This window comes from Cetorhinus maximus, chromosome 6, assembly GCF_964194155.1.
Source record: "Cetorhinus maximus chromosome 6, sCetMax3.hap1.1, whole genome shotgun sequence".
NCBI classification, from domain to species: Eukaryota; Metazoa; Chordata; class Chondrichthyes; order Lamniformes; family Cetorhinidae; genus Cetorhinus; species Cetorhinus maximus.
The window spans coordinates 46081276-46099684 of NC_135884.1; the positions used below are offsets into that span (position 1 = coordinate 46081276).

The window sequence follows — 18409 nt, forward strand, 5'->3', positions numbered from 1 at the left end:
ACTTCAGATGCTGGAGCTGCAAAGGCAAGCTCGGGAACATCAGGAAGGGATGTCCACTGCACTCCTCAGATTGTAAGGCACGATGGAGGTGTTCACTTTCAGGCTGAGGTGATAATGCCGGCATGCCATTGCACCGGTAGGATGGTGGCCGCCATGGAGACCTTGGGCCATGACATCGGTCCTGCACTGCCGCACGAGCTGAACTCCATCGCTGATGCCATAGTTGGCCTCCAACAGCATCAACACAAGAGATGTGCAGGGCAGCTCGATCTCACTCCAGCTTCCCCTTTTCCTCAAGGAGTCAGCCAGGGGCCCTCAGGTACCCATAGGGAGGAGGATCAGCAGGTACACGCTCTGGGGCCATCCACCCAGGTGACTCCAGGAGTGTACGGCTCATCCAAATCCCCTCTTCCTGTGACCCCAGCAGCTCCAGCTCCACAGGCTGAGGAATACGCCACTGCTAGACAGCAGGACCCTGAAAGCAGGCCTAGGGCCTCCAGGTCTCAGCTCTCCAGGTCTCAGCCTGTCAAGGCCATTGCAAACTGGGCATAGGAGTCAGCAGGCTGCCTCCACCTCTGCTCGCGGATTTAGTGACAGGGCTAGGAAAGTTAAGAAGATGTAGTTGTACAGACTGAGCACAGGTGTTAATCACTTGTACGTACTGTTCACTATTGTTAGTAAACTGCCAAGAACGTCTCCCTGCCTATGGCTCCTTGTTGCATTTGTGGGTGGAGGCTTGCGATATCTCACAGAGGTCACCTGTAGAGCCCTGAAAGGAGCCACTGGTGTAAAAATTGAGGTCACTTTCATGGCCACTGGCAGTGGATGCCCTCCATGTTCCATGACACCAAATCCTGCAGCAGGTGGCAGGTGTGACCAGCATGCTCCTAGAAATGTGCTGTCTTCAGCAACACTGTTTCTCAGTCATCTGCAGGAATGAAAGGCAGTGTCTATAGACCCTTGGTCCAGTGCCGGCTCACTGTGGCTCTTCAGCGGCATGAGCGAGAGCCCCAGCTGCCCCTTCATCCTGAGGGTGCTGCTCCTCCTTCTGCCCAGCCAGGCATCTCCATAGCTTTCTTCTCCTTTGCCTCTGCTCTCTGTACACCATGGGGCATACAGCTAGGTCACCAGACTCCATGCTTCTGATGTAGTCCTCCTGCCGGATGAAGAGAGACACATGACTTAGCTTGGGTATTCTAAGAATCTCTCTTGGTTAAGTCTGAAGGCCTCTAAACGCACCCCAGAGAGTGCTGGCTACCACTTGGATGCCAGAGTTTAGTGCTCTGCATGGCTGCCTGAAACCCCACCCACCTCTGCCCACTCCACCTGACCGATTGGCAGCAGCTTTGCCCATTGGACTGCATGCTGTGCTCTCAGCTCAGGCACAGGCATTCTCCTAACCTACACTGCAAGGCTGCACTGTTAGCTTGAACCATGGGGAGGACTGGTCCGAACCATGGGGAGGACTGGTCCAAACCTGAATGATGACATTGCAAGGAGCTGTGAGCACCTCCACCAGTGTCTCCATGACCAGCTTTCGCAAGGAGATTGAACAACGTACACAGTCATCCAATTGTTCTGCCGTCCACTAAAACCCTCATTAGTGTGCAGTCTGTGCCAAGAGGTGTAGAGCTCTGGAGCATTTGATGGCACTTTTCTGCCTCTGCATTGCCTGAGTGGGCAGATAAGCTACAGGCCCAACTCCAAGCATGTCAGTGTGGCTGCACCTGAACTGTCTCAGCTGTGGAGGAATAGTCACTTCATACAACACTTCCCTAATGTGTAGCTGCTTCCCTCCCACACACCCCCCACCACCCCTGCACATGCTTGTGCACTACCATCAGCTGCAGGCCACCTTTGCCCACCCCCCCTCCAAAATTGCCTCAAACGCAGTGCAGCCCTTGCCCCACCCCCAATTTGCCTCATCCACAGTGCAGCCCTTGCCCCCCACCCCCGCCAACTCACCTCAACCACTGTGCAGCCCTTGCCCTGGCACCACTCCGTCAACCACCTGGGAAAAAGCAACCTGACTGTGCCCTCGCCTGAATGTGCAGCGTCTCAACCATGAGGTCCAACAGGCGACCCTCGCAAGTGCTGCGCAACGTTACTGTGCACTCACGTCCGAGTTCCCCTCAGAATGCAGCTCGCCAGTCACACGCCTTACAAATACTGCTGTGAAACACGTCAGCACGATTTCTCGGATGATCCAGCATGGCGGGGCGGGGGGGGATAATTCTGGTGTGCTAGGCTTATAATAATATACAGATGTATTACAATGAAGTTCTTGATGTGCAATGGTGGGAAACGCAGTCCGCCATTGAAGGGCAGAGCGGATGGTTGCAACATGTTTCACAACGGCGTGAAGCCGATTTTTGGCCTTCTCGCCATGTTGCCTGCTCATGCCCCCATGACGCCCGACACCAGCGGGCACGGAAAATTCCGCTCTAAGAATATATACTTCATAGAAAGAATGCACAACTCTTCAAATACGATACTTTTCTGCCAAAATTTTCAGATTTGCGCTTCCTTTTGCTACAGTTGAACTAAAATATGATCAACTTTTTGTCTATTCAAAGGAATCCTACTTCAGCTGATGTTTTGTAGTGTTCATGAAAGTCTTTTAAAACATCAGGGGAGGCGGTGGTGGCGTAGTGGTATTGTCACTGGACTGGTATTCTAGAGACCCAGAGTGCTCCAGGGACCTGAGTTTACAATCCCACCACGGCAGATGGTGAAATTTCAATTCAATAAAAATCTAGGATTGAAAGCCTGATGATAACCATTGCTGTAAAAACCCATCTGGTTCACTAATGTCCTCCCTTTAGGGAAGGAAATCTGCTGTCTGGCCTACATGTGACTCCAGACCCACAGCAATCTGGTTGGCTCTTAAAATGACCTCTGAACAAGAGATTACGGATGGGCAATAAATGCTGGCCCAGGCAGCCCACATCCCATGAACGAATAAATAAAAAGTTATAGCCCAGTTATGGTTATGGGATGGAGGTCTTGTGGATAGTGGGTAGTGTCCCTGCCTCTGGCCAAAAGCCTGGGCCTTCAGTCCCACTCCAGGACTTGATGACCAAGGATGGTGTATTCAGAACATGGCTGTTTATCAGTCTGCAAATTCTTCCAATATGCCTGATGGCAGGCAGTAACAGCAGAAGAGCTTCCTGGTCAGCCATACTGCAGAAGGCAATGACAAACCACAGCAGTACTTTTCCAAGCATAATCAACCAATCCAATGGAGGTCCAAGGGTGCCAATGGTACCTGAAGGAGGAGGAGGATGGTTATGGGCTGCCTCAAATATTATTTGCTGTCACAATAAATTTTTGATTGAACACAAGTGAATGATGATGATGATGATGCCTGATAGTGAAAGGATCCCAAAGTTCTTAAGTCACAAGGTGAACTCATTGAGGTTATTTTAAAGAAAATGCATTGCAAAGAAACATTTTGAACGTTTTCTACAGGTGAAATAAATAATATTTGTTAATGACAACTGGGGAATTATGAATATGGCAAAAGCTTTCTATCGTGAGGTTATGAGATGGGAAATCCAGAGTACTGGACTAATAATCCAGAAAGGTGAGCTCAAGTCACACCAGCGCAGTTTGAGAATTTGAAATCAGTTTCAGAAATCTGGAAAGTAAATAAAAACTGCTGACAGCAAAAGTGACCATGAAAGCCGTTGGATTATCGTAAACACCCAGCAGGTTCACTGATGTACTTTAGGGGAAGATTTCTGTCTTTACCTGGTCTAGCCTATATGTGACTTCAGACTCATACCAATTTGTTTGACTCTTAACTGCCCTCTGAAGTGGCCAAGCAAGACTCTCAGTTGTAAGTATAGATGCGCAATAAATGCCACCCTTGCCAATGATGTCCAAATCCTAAGAATGGTGTTTTTAATAAAAGTGCATCACAGGAAGATTTTGTTCGTGGCATAACTCCAACTTAAAGCACGATGTATGCCTGGTACTTGGGTTATATTCTAAAGCTCCTAGTCTACTCAGACACAAGCACTGATCTTTTATGTCCCTCAGTAACAATTCACAAAATATTCTGGTTTCGTGACCTTTCAAAATCAAAGCCATGGATATAAAAGCATGTTTAACAAGGCACAGAACAGAAGTATATCTACTTTTTAATCCAATCATTTTCTAACTGATAATATTTTATTTTGTCCTGCTGCTTTTGCAGGTTGAGTCACTTAGGTCAAAAATAGTTGATAATACATTTTTTAAGAAAAGGATCTATTTCACAATAAATGAAATATGTTTGTTTGCACACATAGACCAATTCTTACTAATACAATAAAAGAACAGGATTAGGGACCATATATAACGATACAGATATTGCGGTCAGCGGCAAAGGAATGGCGTTCCCTGTTCAGCTCGAATAAAGCGCCCCACAAAATATACTGGCCTCTAGCACATAGACTTCCGCTTTACTGATGTTATTTCAATTTGTTGCCATCCGCAGGGGATTTGTTGGGCGTGTGAACGGGGCAGGCAGCAGAGATATATATCAACCAATTAAATCAGCATCCCATCCACCACCTCAAACACTCACTCACTCAGTGTGTGTTGTAGACAAGATGCACTGCAACAATTCAACAAGAGTCCTTTGACAGCACTTCCCAAGTCCAAAACCTCTACCACTTAGAAGGACAAGGGCACACCAGCAACTGCAATTACCCCTCCAAGGCACACTGACTCAGGAATATATTGCAGTCCCTTCACTGTCGCTGGGTCAAAATCCTGGAACTTGTAACAGCATCCCTAACAGCACTATAGATGCACCTACAAGCTCAAGTCTCGGTCATGTGACAGGGTGGTTTCAGGTCAAGGCATTCAGCTATTGAGACCCCCCTCGTTAAAACCCATTGTATTTTGGGCAGGTAACTGTAGAACCATTAGCACAACGTTGAAGATGAGGAGTCACAAATAGCTCTGCCTTTGTCCAGAGCTGGCTGGTGCAGACATCTCGTCTACTAGTTATTTGTGTTGGCTTGACTGGAATGTTCATGCAATACAAATCACATTCCAGGAGGTTGATGAGTTTGCCTTTGTCCATTGGAACTGCTCAGAATTTTACAGAACTACCAGCACGTGACCAGCTGTGGTCATTTTATCACCCTGGCAATTGTCCATTTTAAACAAAGAATTTAAACAAGAGAATATGGAAGGGAAACAAATTTATTTTGTTTTTTTTTCTTCACACCTTCTCAGCTTGCCAGCTCCCAAATTAAAAAAAAACGGAACATTTCGTGGATCATTTTATGAGCAGCATTCAGGTGTCCCTTTATGGTCTAAAGGATTCATGCCAATTTTACTCTAGACAAATATGGGCCATGAGTTGAATTTCCCTCTTCAATGGTATTACAGACATATTATTCACATATGGCTGGAGACAGGTATTGTCAGAGAAACACAAATACCTGGACTGGCTTTTACACTGGGGTGTAAAAGTTGGGGACAAGTCCACTTCCGCTTGGCCACTTAACGGCTGTTGGCCATTAATTGGCTTGAGGCAGACCTTCCACCCCCATTGGGGATGAAACCCAACCTCAGAGCACTGCCAGCCAATCAAATGGCCAGCAGTTGGGGAGGCAGTGGCATAATAAGACCATAAGACATTGGATCAGAAATTAGGCCATTCAACCAATCGAGTCTGCTCCGCCATTCAATCATGGCTGATAAGTTTCTCAACCCCATTCTCCCGCCTTCTTCCCGTAACCTTTGATCCCCTTACCAATCAAGAAATGGTAATGTTGCAGAACTAGTAATGCAGAGACCCTGGCTGATGCTCTGGAGACATGGGTTCAAATCCCACCACTGTGCATGGTGGAATTTAAATCAATAAAAATCTGGATTTAAAGCTCGTCTCAGTAATGGTGACCATGAAACCAACGTCAATTATTGTAAAACCCCATCTGGTTCACTAATGTCCTTTAGAGAAGGAAATCTGCCATATTTACCTGGTTTGGCCTACATGTGATTCCAGATAAACTCAGTTGTATCAAATAGCTACAATGCCAAAAAGGAATGACAACTGACTGACCACTCAGCATCGATCTAGGCACAGGAAACAACAACAGCACACTCAGCCCTGTCAACCCTGCAGAGCCCTCCTTACTAACATCTGGGGGCTTGTTCCAAAATTGACAGACTAGTCAAGCAAAAGCCTGACATAGTCATCCTCAAGTTCTGCAATGGAGCCTGGACTTAAATGGAGCGAGGGGCGGGGGCAGTGGTGGCGAGAGGGTTGGGACAGTGGGGTCGACAGGGCAGGTGCTGGGGAGGGAGAGAAGACCTTGTGGGGTGTTCAGTGATGGGCACAGTGAATCCATGGAGAAGGCACCCCCAACCTTTGACCAGCCACCTCCAACCAGTGAAACCAGCCAGGCTGCACACTTGGCATGCGCCTCTCCCGCCATGGTTAAAATCCTAGTGGTGGCAGGGGGAGATGCTTAAGTAGCCATTAATTGCCCACTTAAGGGCCTCAATTGGCTCGTGAGCGGGCATACCTCGCAACACCTCACCCACTGTTGGTAAAATTGCAGCAGGGTTGGGTGGAAAGGATGCCAGGAACAGCACCCATTCCATGGCACCCAGTTTTTTTACCCCAAATCCTTACCCAACTCCTCATCATGTACAAAAAATGAGGCAAAGTGAAACAAAGAGAATAGGCACCTTCACGTACAGAATCAGATGGGGAAATTAATATTTCAAAGGCTTGCCCATGTTTTATTGTATTCAAAGAAAGCCATCTGTACTGCTTAAACTTTGGTGTAGGCAGTAATTTTCTAGCTGGCCAATAATTTGCATTAAAAAAATATCATTCTAATGTTGCAGCAGCTCAAATATCCTGCGTAATGTTCCAGTTACTAGATTGGACTGGGTTTTGGCTCCCTGCCACATTGTGCTATCTTGATAACTTCGCCTAGTAACTACTTGACTATATGTCCAATCCAAATATTTGTGCAAACCAAATACATATTCACATTTATTTTCAAGTGGCTCCATTGAAATTGTATTGTGTTCAGCATTCTGACTTTCAGGTGGAAATCGAATTGCATGTGGAATTAACAGAATGGGCCGGACTTTGTTTAGCCCCAAATTTTTGGTGGGAGAGTCGTGTTTTGAGATTTGCCTGAGCCCATTCAGATTAAAGAATGCAAGCTTCTGAATGATTATTGTGTTGATCCAAGCAACTCCGGCCCTGCCATCTGCTCCTGAGGCTCCTGCGTATAGCAGGAGGGTACGGCAGCGTTGTGAGCAGGCAATATGGGCCAACTAGCCTGCTCTTCTTAAAAGTGGGCTGTATCTTAAAGGGAAGCTGCAAACAAATGTGGCTGAAATGTTTGTTAATGTAATCAATGTAAGAAGGGTCTGTATGTCCTTATTGGAAGAGAGAGGGACCTACTTTGATGGATGCAATGCTGGAGGCATTAATGGTGCAGATGTGCCGGCAGAGGGACATCATGGGTCAACAGTGGTGGAGGAGGGGGCAAGATGCCCAGAAGGACCACCCTTAGATGGAAGCGGGATGGCTAGGATGGTTAACTCATGGAGTCTGGACCTGAGGACCGAATAACCTCACATGGGTGGTCAAGGTCAGTTAATGCATCTTCACATGACATCTCATACCCACCATAGCACAATGCTCTTATGCTACATAATACACTCCCATCCTTCACCCAGCAACACTCCCTAGCACTCAGTTCTCATACCTAACATCCAGATACTGCTACTTACCTTCACACAGGCTTCGAGTTTTAAAGCCCACCTCTCCCACAATGCTCCTGCTATTCAGCAGCACTTCACCCAAGCACAGTGTTACACAACCACTGACATTCCTCCTTCTCTCTTGCAGGAGATGGTGGCACACAATAGAAGGAAGCTGAGCGGAACTGGTGGGAGACAAAGGCATGTGTATCTCCTGAGTCATATGAAGGAGTTGGATCTCAGCATCATGACGCCAGGATACAGTGGGGCCAGTGGCATCCATCATCGCTGAAAGCATTCAGGATGGTGGTATGTTCCTTCCTTAAGTCCCTTCTCAACCCCAGCTCATCCTCATCCTGTGACCTAATGTGATGAGCAAGTTGTTGATGTTGCGACCATGGACCTCTTGCTTCCTACCCATGCACCTCCCTTTCCTCACGCTCACCCTCCAGAGTTCCTGCTTTCAGACAACCAAACACTGCTCTCTGCCTGACCTCAGGAGCTCCAGGAGAAGAGAGATCAACAGTGCAGCACTGTTGAAGAGGCCTCATCACTTGATCTGACACTCGCAGACATTAGCTCAGATACTGGCGCTGCACATAACCCAGAGGCTAGCATAAATTTGGGATCAATACAAGGAGAGTCACTGGATGTGAGCAGGCTGCAGCCGGCCAGGGATAAAAGATGGTTCATTTGTCATGAAACCACCTAAGGTTGAGGTGGTAAATAATGCTGCAGAGAACTCAGGTGAGGACCTCAATTCGGTGGCATACAGGACAGCTGAATTTCCATGAGCACTGAGATGTTGGGTACATTGGCTGGCCTGCCAACAGCCACCTGTCACTGTCAAAAGACTTGGAGGAGTCTGGCTCCAACTTGGCTCGGGCTTGTACAACGCTTGCCCTTCCCGCTGTATCTGCTCTGTCCCCATGCTGCAGACACAGAGGCACTGTTTCCCACGTACCTGTTGCAACATTTGGGGATTTTTTTTCCAAGCCCCTTGCTTTTGGAGGCAATGAGTAAGTATCAGAAAATCCCATTGGGATCGCTCCCTGATGTGGTCCACCCTCCAAGCAAGTTTGTCAGGGGCCAGCAACCACTGGAATCGGCAACAAACTTGGCAGAGGTAACAAGCAATCAAGGTAAGTAAGGCCTCAATTAAAGGGCCATTTTCTGAGACTGATGCAAGTTTGCCTGCGTCGCATGGGTTCCCTGCTGTGTCAGGAGCCTGGCAGTGCTTTGGAGGTGGCCTCTCACCTGGAGGGCGAGGACCAGTGGAGACTGTTGTAAATGTCAGTATCAGAAGACGCAAGGCTCAAAGTAGTGCAATCGTGACCAAATGCATTTTTGTGGAGGCATTCAAGGCCTTGTTTTTCGTTGCACCCTCTGGACCCTCTGAGAGTGCCTCCATTTTGAGATGGCATCCAGGTCTCCCATTTCTTCAGCAGCACTCACCTCCCCCAGTGGGGCTGCAGACCAGATATTCCTTCAGGCCCTCCCATTTGCCGTCCTGCAACCTCGTTCCACCTGCCATCCTGAATTAAACAGTGAACACAGAAGCTGCGAATTAACTTGGGTCAGCGGGTGGATTGCCGAGAAGTGCAGGCCAACATTTCTGGGACCAACAAATGTTGCCGATGCCCACTGGAAAATTCTGCTCTTTTTGGGCACAGGTCGACTATTGCTCTGTCATCTGCCAATCCCTCCCACCCTTTCACGTGATGATGAGGCATTACTATCTGTCAAATCCAGCAACTTACCACACCACCTCCAAAAACACTGCAAAGTACTTCCAGACCCAGTGCAAATGGAGAAGTGCCAAGAATGACTTACCTGCAATCACAGTGCCTGGCCCTTTAAATAACACTACTGCAGGGCCCTGCTTGCCGTTCCATGCTTATTTTTCCCTTGAGTAAATTACACAGACAATATCTGGACATACATTGCACAATTTTGGGATCCTAACATCCCATCAGCCAGTTGGGCTGTGTAAGATCAGGATAGCACTGCATAAACATCTTCTGGCATATGCAGGCTGACATCGGCATGCTCCCCTATCCTCAGGGAATGCTTTGTGAGCCACTCAGGGAGCAGCCAAAGGCACGGGAGCCAGAAGTAAAGTAGTACAAAGCCCCCATTGCACCACTACGAGCAGCGCTATGCAGACCAAATACTAGTTCAATTCGTTTTCATTACTCTGCAAGTTACACAACACAGCTACAACTTCATTGCAATTAGGGGTGAAACCTTTCAAAATGTTTCATTCCATTAATAACCTCTTAAAAAGCAGCTGAATGTAATCAACCAATTTGATATCATCAACTCAGATCAGGGAGTGTAAGGATTATTAAGTGCTACAGTTCACTTTATGATATTGATACAGAAATGGGATTTAGAATGATATATACAAGGCCAATGTGATCTGTTGTTTACAAGTATGGGAGATATGTCAAGTGGCAAATGATGAGTCAAATCAGAAAGTAGATAATCACAGGCAGACACACAGGGTAGTTAGCTACAGGGCACATGAAATATTGATTAATCTCATTTTAATTTTGCTTTTACAAAATTTGCTTGTTACTGAAAATACTGAAGCAGCCCATGCCCGCATGAAGCAAGACCTGGACAACATTCAGCCTTGGGCTGATAGGTAGCAAGTAACATTCACACCACACAAGTACCAGGCAATGACCATCTCCAGCAAAAGAGCAGCTGACCATATCCTCTTAACTTTCAATGGTATCACTGAATCCTCTACAACCAACATCCTGGAGGTTACCATTGACCAAAAAACTTAACCAAACCAGCCATATAAATACTGTGGTTACAAGAGCAGGTTAGAGACTGGGAATTCTGCAATGAGTAACCTACTTCTTGACTCCCCTAGCCAGTCCATCATCTACAAAGCACAAGTCAGGAGTGTGATGGAATACTCTCCATTTACCTGGATGAGTGCAGCTCCAATAACATTCAAGAAGCTTGACACCATCCAGGATAAAGCAGCCCACTTGATGAGTGCCCAAACTCCCATATTCAACATTCACTATCTCCACCACCAGTGCACAGTGCAGCAGCGTGTACAACCCACAAGATGCACTACAGCAACTCACCTAAGCTCCTCAGTTAGCACCTTCCAAATATGACCTCTACCACCTAGAAAGACAGGGGCAGCAGATGCATGACAACACTACCAACTCCCAGTTTCCCTCCAAGCATGACTTGGAAAAATATCATTGTTCCAATACTGTCCCTGGGTCAAAATCATGGAAGTCCCTCCCTATAACAGCACTATGGGTGTTCCGACATCACATGAACTGCAGTGGTTCAAGAAAGCGGCTCATCACCACCTTCTCAAGGGCAATTAGGGATGGGCAATAAATTCTGACCTTGCCAGTGACACTTGCATCTCACAATGAATAAAATAAAATAGTACATCATCTTAAGACTTGCCTTTGTATCAAGGCAAGCCTTACTCTGCCATCTATAATGATCTTATGTGAAATGAGATTTGTGAACATCAGCCCATCACACAAATCTTCCCCTCGTTCAGTACAAAGGAACAATCTCATTCTGACTGGTTATGAGAATGGCTGGCTTGGGAAATGGACATTTTTTCATAGTTATACAGTAGGGCTTGTGTTAAGATTCCTAACCTCTATTGAGTGAACTTATCCTGTCTTCCAAAAAAGTTTAATATTTAAAACAAAAGGCATCTGCTCTTTTTTTAGTTTGATTTGAATAGCTTTTCGTGTGTCAATTACTAAAATGCAGCAATCATGTAAATGGCCATTGTTTGGTTGTTTCTTATTTGCAACCATTTTGACCTTTGACAAGTAATTATTTCTAAAACCTAGGACTTTGGGACATCCCAAGGAGATGAAAGAGTTAATAAAATTTTATGATTATGTATAATTTACAAATCTTTGATACCATTTTCTGCAATATTTACAGTACTTTTTAGATAGTATTTATTATTCAAAGATTGCAGAGAAGTTAGTTTACATCACACTGTGTGGTATTAATTGCAATCACAATGGCCGGAACATTTCCCGGAGTTGCTCCTGCTCCACTACCATGGGGCTGAACTTTATCATGGGCTTGGGGACTCCAACATCAGGGCATAAAGCTGGTCCCAAATCCGCGCTTGCCAGCAGAGGGACTGGCTCGGCAGTTGTATTGCAGACGGCTTCCTAACAGGCTTGTCATTTAATTAAGAATGGTGGGCAGGCTCCTGAAGCCACTGGCCCAAACAGAGGACCGGCAATTCAGAAGCCTCTGCTTCACCACCGGGAGAGGGGTCGCTGCTGAGTCAGGCAGGAGACCTCAAGCTTCCGACCAGTAAGTAAAATAAACAATGAAAAGCAAGGGTTAGAGGGGAAATCCCACTAGGGATATTTTTGGGGCCACAAGCATGCCATCTCCATCTCCTCAAGTGGTGGGGATTCACCACACCATTGGCAAACTGCAGGTGGCTCCTGAAATGGCCCTTAATAAGGCCTTTAAGGCTTTTAAGTATGCAAATCTGTAACCAATGGGATTTTGTCCCTGTGACAGGACTGTATTGGGGAATTTTGGCTCCCTGCTATTTTACCAGATCTCCCGCCCCACCCCCCAGGTTGCCACACTGGAGCCATTAAAATTTTGCCCCTAACTTCTTTGGAAGAGTGGCAGAAACACCATTCTCCCCCTCAAACAGGACTTTTGCCACACTTCCAGCCAAGTTACAGTGGTGGAATGGGAGCAGCTTCAAGGAACTTCCCGGCCATTAGTACCTTTGCATAAAGTTCCTTTGTCTGTTACTTAGCAATGGATTGTATATTTTGTAAACAGGCTAGTACTTCTATTAGAATAGCAGACAGAGGAATATTGTACTGTTACTCATGTCAGACAGTGCAATTTCAAGCATAAAATTATGTGGCATACCAACCTTCTGACAACAGTGATAGCATTTCAGCAACACAACAATACAATTTTTAGTTTTCTCAAAATATCACAAATCAGAATTTCTCACTAATCTGTGAGGTTAATTTTCAACTTACCAGCATTGCCACTTGGATGCCTGTTATAGAAACAGCCCAATTTCCCTACTATTGATTTGAATGGAAAGGAAGATCAGGTGGTTTTATAATGGCCACCCAACCCACAATACCTGTCTTATGTTTCAGTGATAAGTTGAAAATTATCCCTTATATATTCCATAAGTTTACTTTAGTAATCAATATTAGAAATTTAGAGAAATGAATGCAAGCATGCATACTGTAAAGGCTAAAGTCGTATTTAAAGCTCAAAGGGTTAAGAAAGCCTTAATTGACAAAGACCTGTTCAACACAATAAAAATACTAGGGGCAGAATTTTCACCTCGGCAGGTGGGCGCGCGCCCGACCAGCTCGAACATGAAATGACGCACGTTGATGCCGGGCGAGCGTCCCAATGTCAAAGCACAGTCAGGCGATAGTTCAGTCAGCAAGCACGCGCAGCAACCAGCAGCGCGCCCACCCACAATTAAAAGGCCTGTTAAGGTCATTAAAGAATCAATTAAGTTAAATTTTTCGCTGCCTGTCCAACCTTACAGTTGGCGGGCAGGCAAAAAGGCCAAGCGGCCTTTGCATTTTTTTGGAAATCTCATCCACGGGCAGGATGAGGTTTCCAAAAGCAAATAAAAATAAAAGAAAAGTTTTAAAATTTAATTAATAATATGTCTGTGCTCATGTGACAGAGTCACATGAGGAGGCATGTTCTATTACATTTTTCAATTCTTTATTTTTTTTTTAATTCTTCATCTCCCTGAGGCAGCTCTATGCCTCAGAGAGACCCTGAAGCGCATACTCGTGCACACGCGCAATGTTCGCACTCGCCCCGCTTGCCCTCCTTCCCCACCACCTGCACAGGCAGTGCTGAACGCTGCCACTCACATTTCACGCTGGGCGGGCCTTAATTGGCGTGCCAATGCGAAATCGCTTTCCAGCCTTGATCGTGGGTGGTGGGCGGCTTCCCGACCGCCCCTGCCTGCCCCCGCTGAGCCCGCCTAGACATGGGCTACATTCTGCCGTAGGTATCAGGCACATGTCAATGGAAAGGAGACATTCCTGGAAAACGCTAAATTCACTTAAAATCATCTCATTAACACATGACATCATTAACATTGCTTCATATTTTTTATGTGCAACACATTTTCTAGTGTGTAATGAATTTAATCTGGCAAATATTCTAATCTATATTGCGTAAAATAAATGACTGTGTTTACCCTCAATAAAAACTCATGAATTTCCTTTTCTGTTTAATTATTTAGATCCATCCGAGAACCTAAAACCCAGACTCCAGGCTATTCTCAATGATGGAAGACAGCCATTATGAAGGACAGATAGTTGAAACAATGCAGTCATATCAGAATTTACAATATAAAGTGTAATACCATCTGAAGCATTCCTGGACCAGCAAGATTTGGTACTTGTACACTGCTGATCTTCACTCTTACTGGTGATGGTACATAGACAATGTAAAATCCACTATTCTTCAGTGAGCAACAACAAGATCAAATATCCAATGGTCACGGATATTGACCTTTTACTCTGGAGTTCTACACTATGATACAATTTTCACATCTATCATTAATGGTTTCTCTCTGATCTGCCATCGTTATGGCACAATACACTCAAAAATACAAGTTGCCATGGGGTTGATACAGTTCCTCTCTTCAGAGGGTATAACTTGCTGACTGAATATCATAAATTCTGTTTCAAAAGATGCATCACAGAGAAGCAAGCTGTAATAGCAAATGACATCCAACTCACTTGGAAAACAAATGCTTTATTTCTATAGAAGATGTGGTTCGATTCTGCAATCAATTACAGCTATTTACATAACTCCCATATGGTTCGGATCCATCAAGCACTAATAGCATGCTGGCTTTGCTCAATATACCCTGTCTGACCAATGTACAACAGTATGAACAACTACACAAAAATCACTTCTGGAATTCACATGGGATGTTACAAAGAACTCATTCCAGCTTTTCCAGATGTAAAGCAGCAGGGTTATAACCAAAAGATACTGATGTGCATTGACAGTACCAGTTATTTTGCGTGGTCATTGTAATCCATGGGTTTCTCTCTTTGTATTCAAGAGAGCAGTACATATGTCTGATTACTTTGTATTATTAGTATGGTCTACAGTAAATTAAACCACTTACAGTGGTTGCTCATTTTTACTAGGAGATTAAAAAAGTAATTACCCTAAACTTGAAGCTTGGATGTGCAATAAATGATACACTACTCACTGAATCACATCAAAGAGAGTCAATCTACATCAGAACAACTTGGGCATGATTGAACTGATTCAAGTGGGGAGAGCTGACAGTGCTTTATTCATCCAATACATTCATCATCCAGAGTTATTTAGCTTAATAGAAAGGTGACGTCCTGTGTGACATTTGTATTGCAAAGCATCAGAAAGAATACTTGTTGAAACGGTATCCTTTCGCAGTGGTCTGAACTTTCCATAGCATTCTAGCAGAGTTAAATTATTTTCATTCCTTTCAAGAGAATTTTTTTTCCTGTTGTATGTTTGACATTGTATTGTAATACATACAAACAGACCTATGCCACATTCTAGACACTTGCTTCTTCTATCAATTAAATATTAAGTTATTGAATTTAATTGAAGTTAATTAATTGACATTTAATTGAAAACATCTGCAGTACTTGCTACTCCTGTAGAGGAGCAATGACAAGCATTTTCAATGTTTAATATGTGACATTGTGTGACATACAATAACTGGCATTTTATAATAAGAGAGCAATCATCCTGCGATTGCATAATTGGACCACCAGATTCTAGCAAGTTACTCAAAATGCTTTCTGAACTTTTTTTCATTCATTATTTTTCTCAGTAACAGAAATTTCTAGTGTCCAAAATAAATGATTAATAAAATACATGTATCACAATAGCATGGTTACATTTATTCATTGAATTGTCTTTTATGTCTTTTGATGACTTTATTAAAGTTTTGACTTGAAAGTCTCTACCTCTCCCAACAGCCTGGGTTTGAACTTAATATTTTTACCCACACTTGTCACTCTGAATTGTCCAGTGTGAGCATGCAGTGTGCCTAATTTTCAGGCTACATCAGTGGCATTCAGTTAGTTATACTGATGGAATATATTTCTTTAACTTCTAGCATTACTTACTCTGTTTTTTTTTAATTTTAAAGAACACAATTCAGTATATGTTAAAACACAAAGAAGCTGTGTGAGTGTGTTTGAGAATGAAAGAGGCTTAACTAACTTTTTGTAGTAGGAAGGGAAAAGAGATTGGAAATGTGAAGGGACATAAGATACACTGGATGTGAAGAGTGTGGGGATGCACAAGGGATGGTGATGGTGTCATTCTCCCCCATAACCGAATGCCAAATGCAGCCAGACCATACGACCTGTCACCTAAAAGTAAAGGACAGATAGAGATGGAGAGAAACATGAACAAGGTTGAGTCAGAAGCAGTAGAGATTGTTGTTTCTGACCAATAGCTTCTCTTCAAATAAATATGGAGGAAAATTTTCGCCCCGTTGGGGGAGAAGTGCAGGAGCGGGAGCGGGAAGGCGCGCCTCCAATCGGTGCCCCCAATCGGGGGCGCACTGCCGTTTTATGTGGGTGGGCCAATTAAGGCCCACCCAGGGTGACGTCCGCCAGGAAGCACTATGCGCTCCCTGTGCGGGCGGGGGGGGGGGATTCCCTTAACCGAGAGTATGGTCTTTCGCACATGCGCATGAAAGAGCGCACTCATCTCCCTGAGGCTAAGTGCAGCCTCAGGGAGCTCGGCTCCAAATTTAAAAATGTTAAAGGAACGATAGCAACATTTCCCTGACATGTCCCCTCATGTGACACTGTCACATGAGTTGGGACATGTCCATCACTTTTACTGAAACCTTTATTAAATATTATAAAACCCTCATGAAACCTCATCCCACCCATGAATGAGGTTTCATGCTTTTTCTTAAGCCTGCCAGGGCTCCCGGCCTGCCCGCCAACCTTTAAGGTTGGACGGGCAGGTCCATTAATGAGGTTAATTACTTTTTAAATGGCTGTGGACAGGTTCTGGGGCACGCAACTGACTCAGCTGCGCCCCCGCCGACCTGAAAATGGAAATGACGTGGCTGCACCCATGCTCGCCGACCAGAAGATCCTCCCCATGAAAAATAATGAACACGCCTCATAAACTTTACTGAAATAATGTTTATAACATCTGTTCATATTTAAAAATGAAGCAGATTGTCTGTGAGGGAGAAAGAAAATGACAAGTGTTATGCTTATACACTTGTTATAACTTCTGCTTTGTGTTCTTTAAACTTAAGAGGCATGTTAATCAAGAAAAAGAGAGACTGGGGTCAGGGAGACAGCATGCACCCAATGGGCTGATTGGCCTCCTTCAGTGTTGTTATGACTTTAAAGACAGAATCTTCTGCCCTCTCTTGTCACATGTTTGGAGTTGGGTGCGGACTCCGCCATCTTCCTACCTTCACCGCAATTAAGTCCATGGCAGGAAAGCTTGTGGGCGGCCTTCCTGCCCCACCACCAATTAAGGCCCATCAGTGGATAATTAATGCCCGCTTAAGGGCCTCATCCCACTGCATGTATTAACCCAACCGTGGGGTGAGGTCTTTAAGTGGGCATTAATTGCAAACCTGTGCAGGCGCCTTGTGGTCTCCCTACAGTGGGTAGGTACTCAAGGCCTGATCGAGGAACCTAGCATTGGGAATGGGGTGGGGGGGCGGTTTAGAAACGCTGCTGAGAGATACTCCCTTGCCCTTGATGCTGACACCCGTATACCCCTTTCCCCTGTGCCCCCACCAGCCTGAAACCCTTCAGTCATTACTTACCTCTGGCATGGGTCACTCTGTGATCCTGAGCCTCTGGTGGATGTCATTCTGGTAGCAGCCACCATCTCCCCCATGGAGTTGCTGAGCAAGAGATCTCTGGTCTCTAATTGGACGGCAGTTCTCTGGGTTAGGACTACCTGCCCTCGGAGCCTGATCCCAGAAGGCCCACTCCTGGCCTCTCAACTGCCTGATGGCTTGTGATTTGGGAGGTCTTCTCCAAAGGAGGCAATACGGGTCACTTGCTGGCTCTCTAGCTGGCAGACATGACCCCTGTCACCTCTACAAGATTCCACCCTATGGCTTTATGAGGTGGGTGAAAGAGGGAAACAGATAGACAGACAGGAGTCAAAGAGAGATGGGTGTGAAAGAAATAGATGGGTCAGAGAGAGGTTGATGTGAGAGAGATGGAATGGAGCCAAAGAGAGATTGGAATCAGAGAGAGATGGGTGTGAGAGAGGGAGGGATTGGAGTCAGAGAGAGATGGGTGAGAGAGGGAGAGAGAGAGAAAGATTGAAGTCAGAGAGAGATGGGTGTGAGAGAGAGATTGGAGTCAGAGAGAGATGGACGTGAGAGAGAGAGATTGGAGTCAGAGAGAGATGGGCATGAGAGAGAGAGATTGGAATCAGATAGATGGATGTGATCGAGGGAGACAGATGAGTCAGAAAGAAGTGGATGTGAGAGAAACAAGACTGGAGTCAAAAGGAGGTGGATCAGAGAGAGGGATGGGTCAGAAAGAGATGGGTTTGTGAGAGTGAGGCTAGGGTGAGAGGAGAGAGGTGAAAGAGACCAAATGATACAAACACAAAC

General features: G+C 45.3%; 1 protein-coding gene across 1 annotated transcript in view; it reads left to right on the forward strand.

Moving 5' to 3' along the window:
• tafa1b (TAFA chemokine like family member 1b) overlaps positions 1–15760 on the forward strand; it is a 532382-nt gene extending 516622 nt beyond the window's left edge. Inside the window, exon 5 of the mRNA XM_078543685.1 lies at positions 14021–15760. Within this exon, the coding sequence (XP_078399811.1) occupies positions 14021–14038 (18 nt within the window). The 3' untranslated portion in view covers positions 14039–15760. The remainder of the gene's footprint in view (positions 1–14020) is intronic.
• Positions 15761–18409: the final 2649 nt, after the last annotated feature.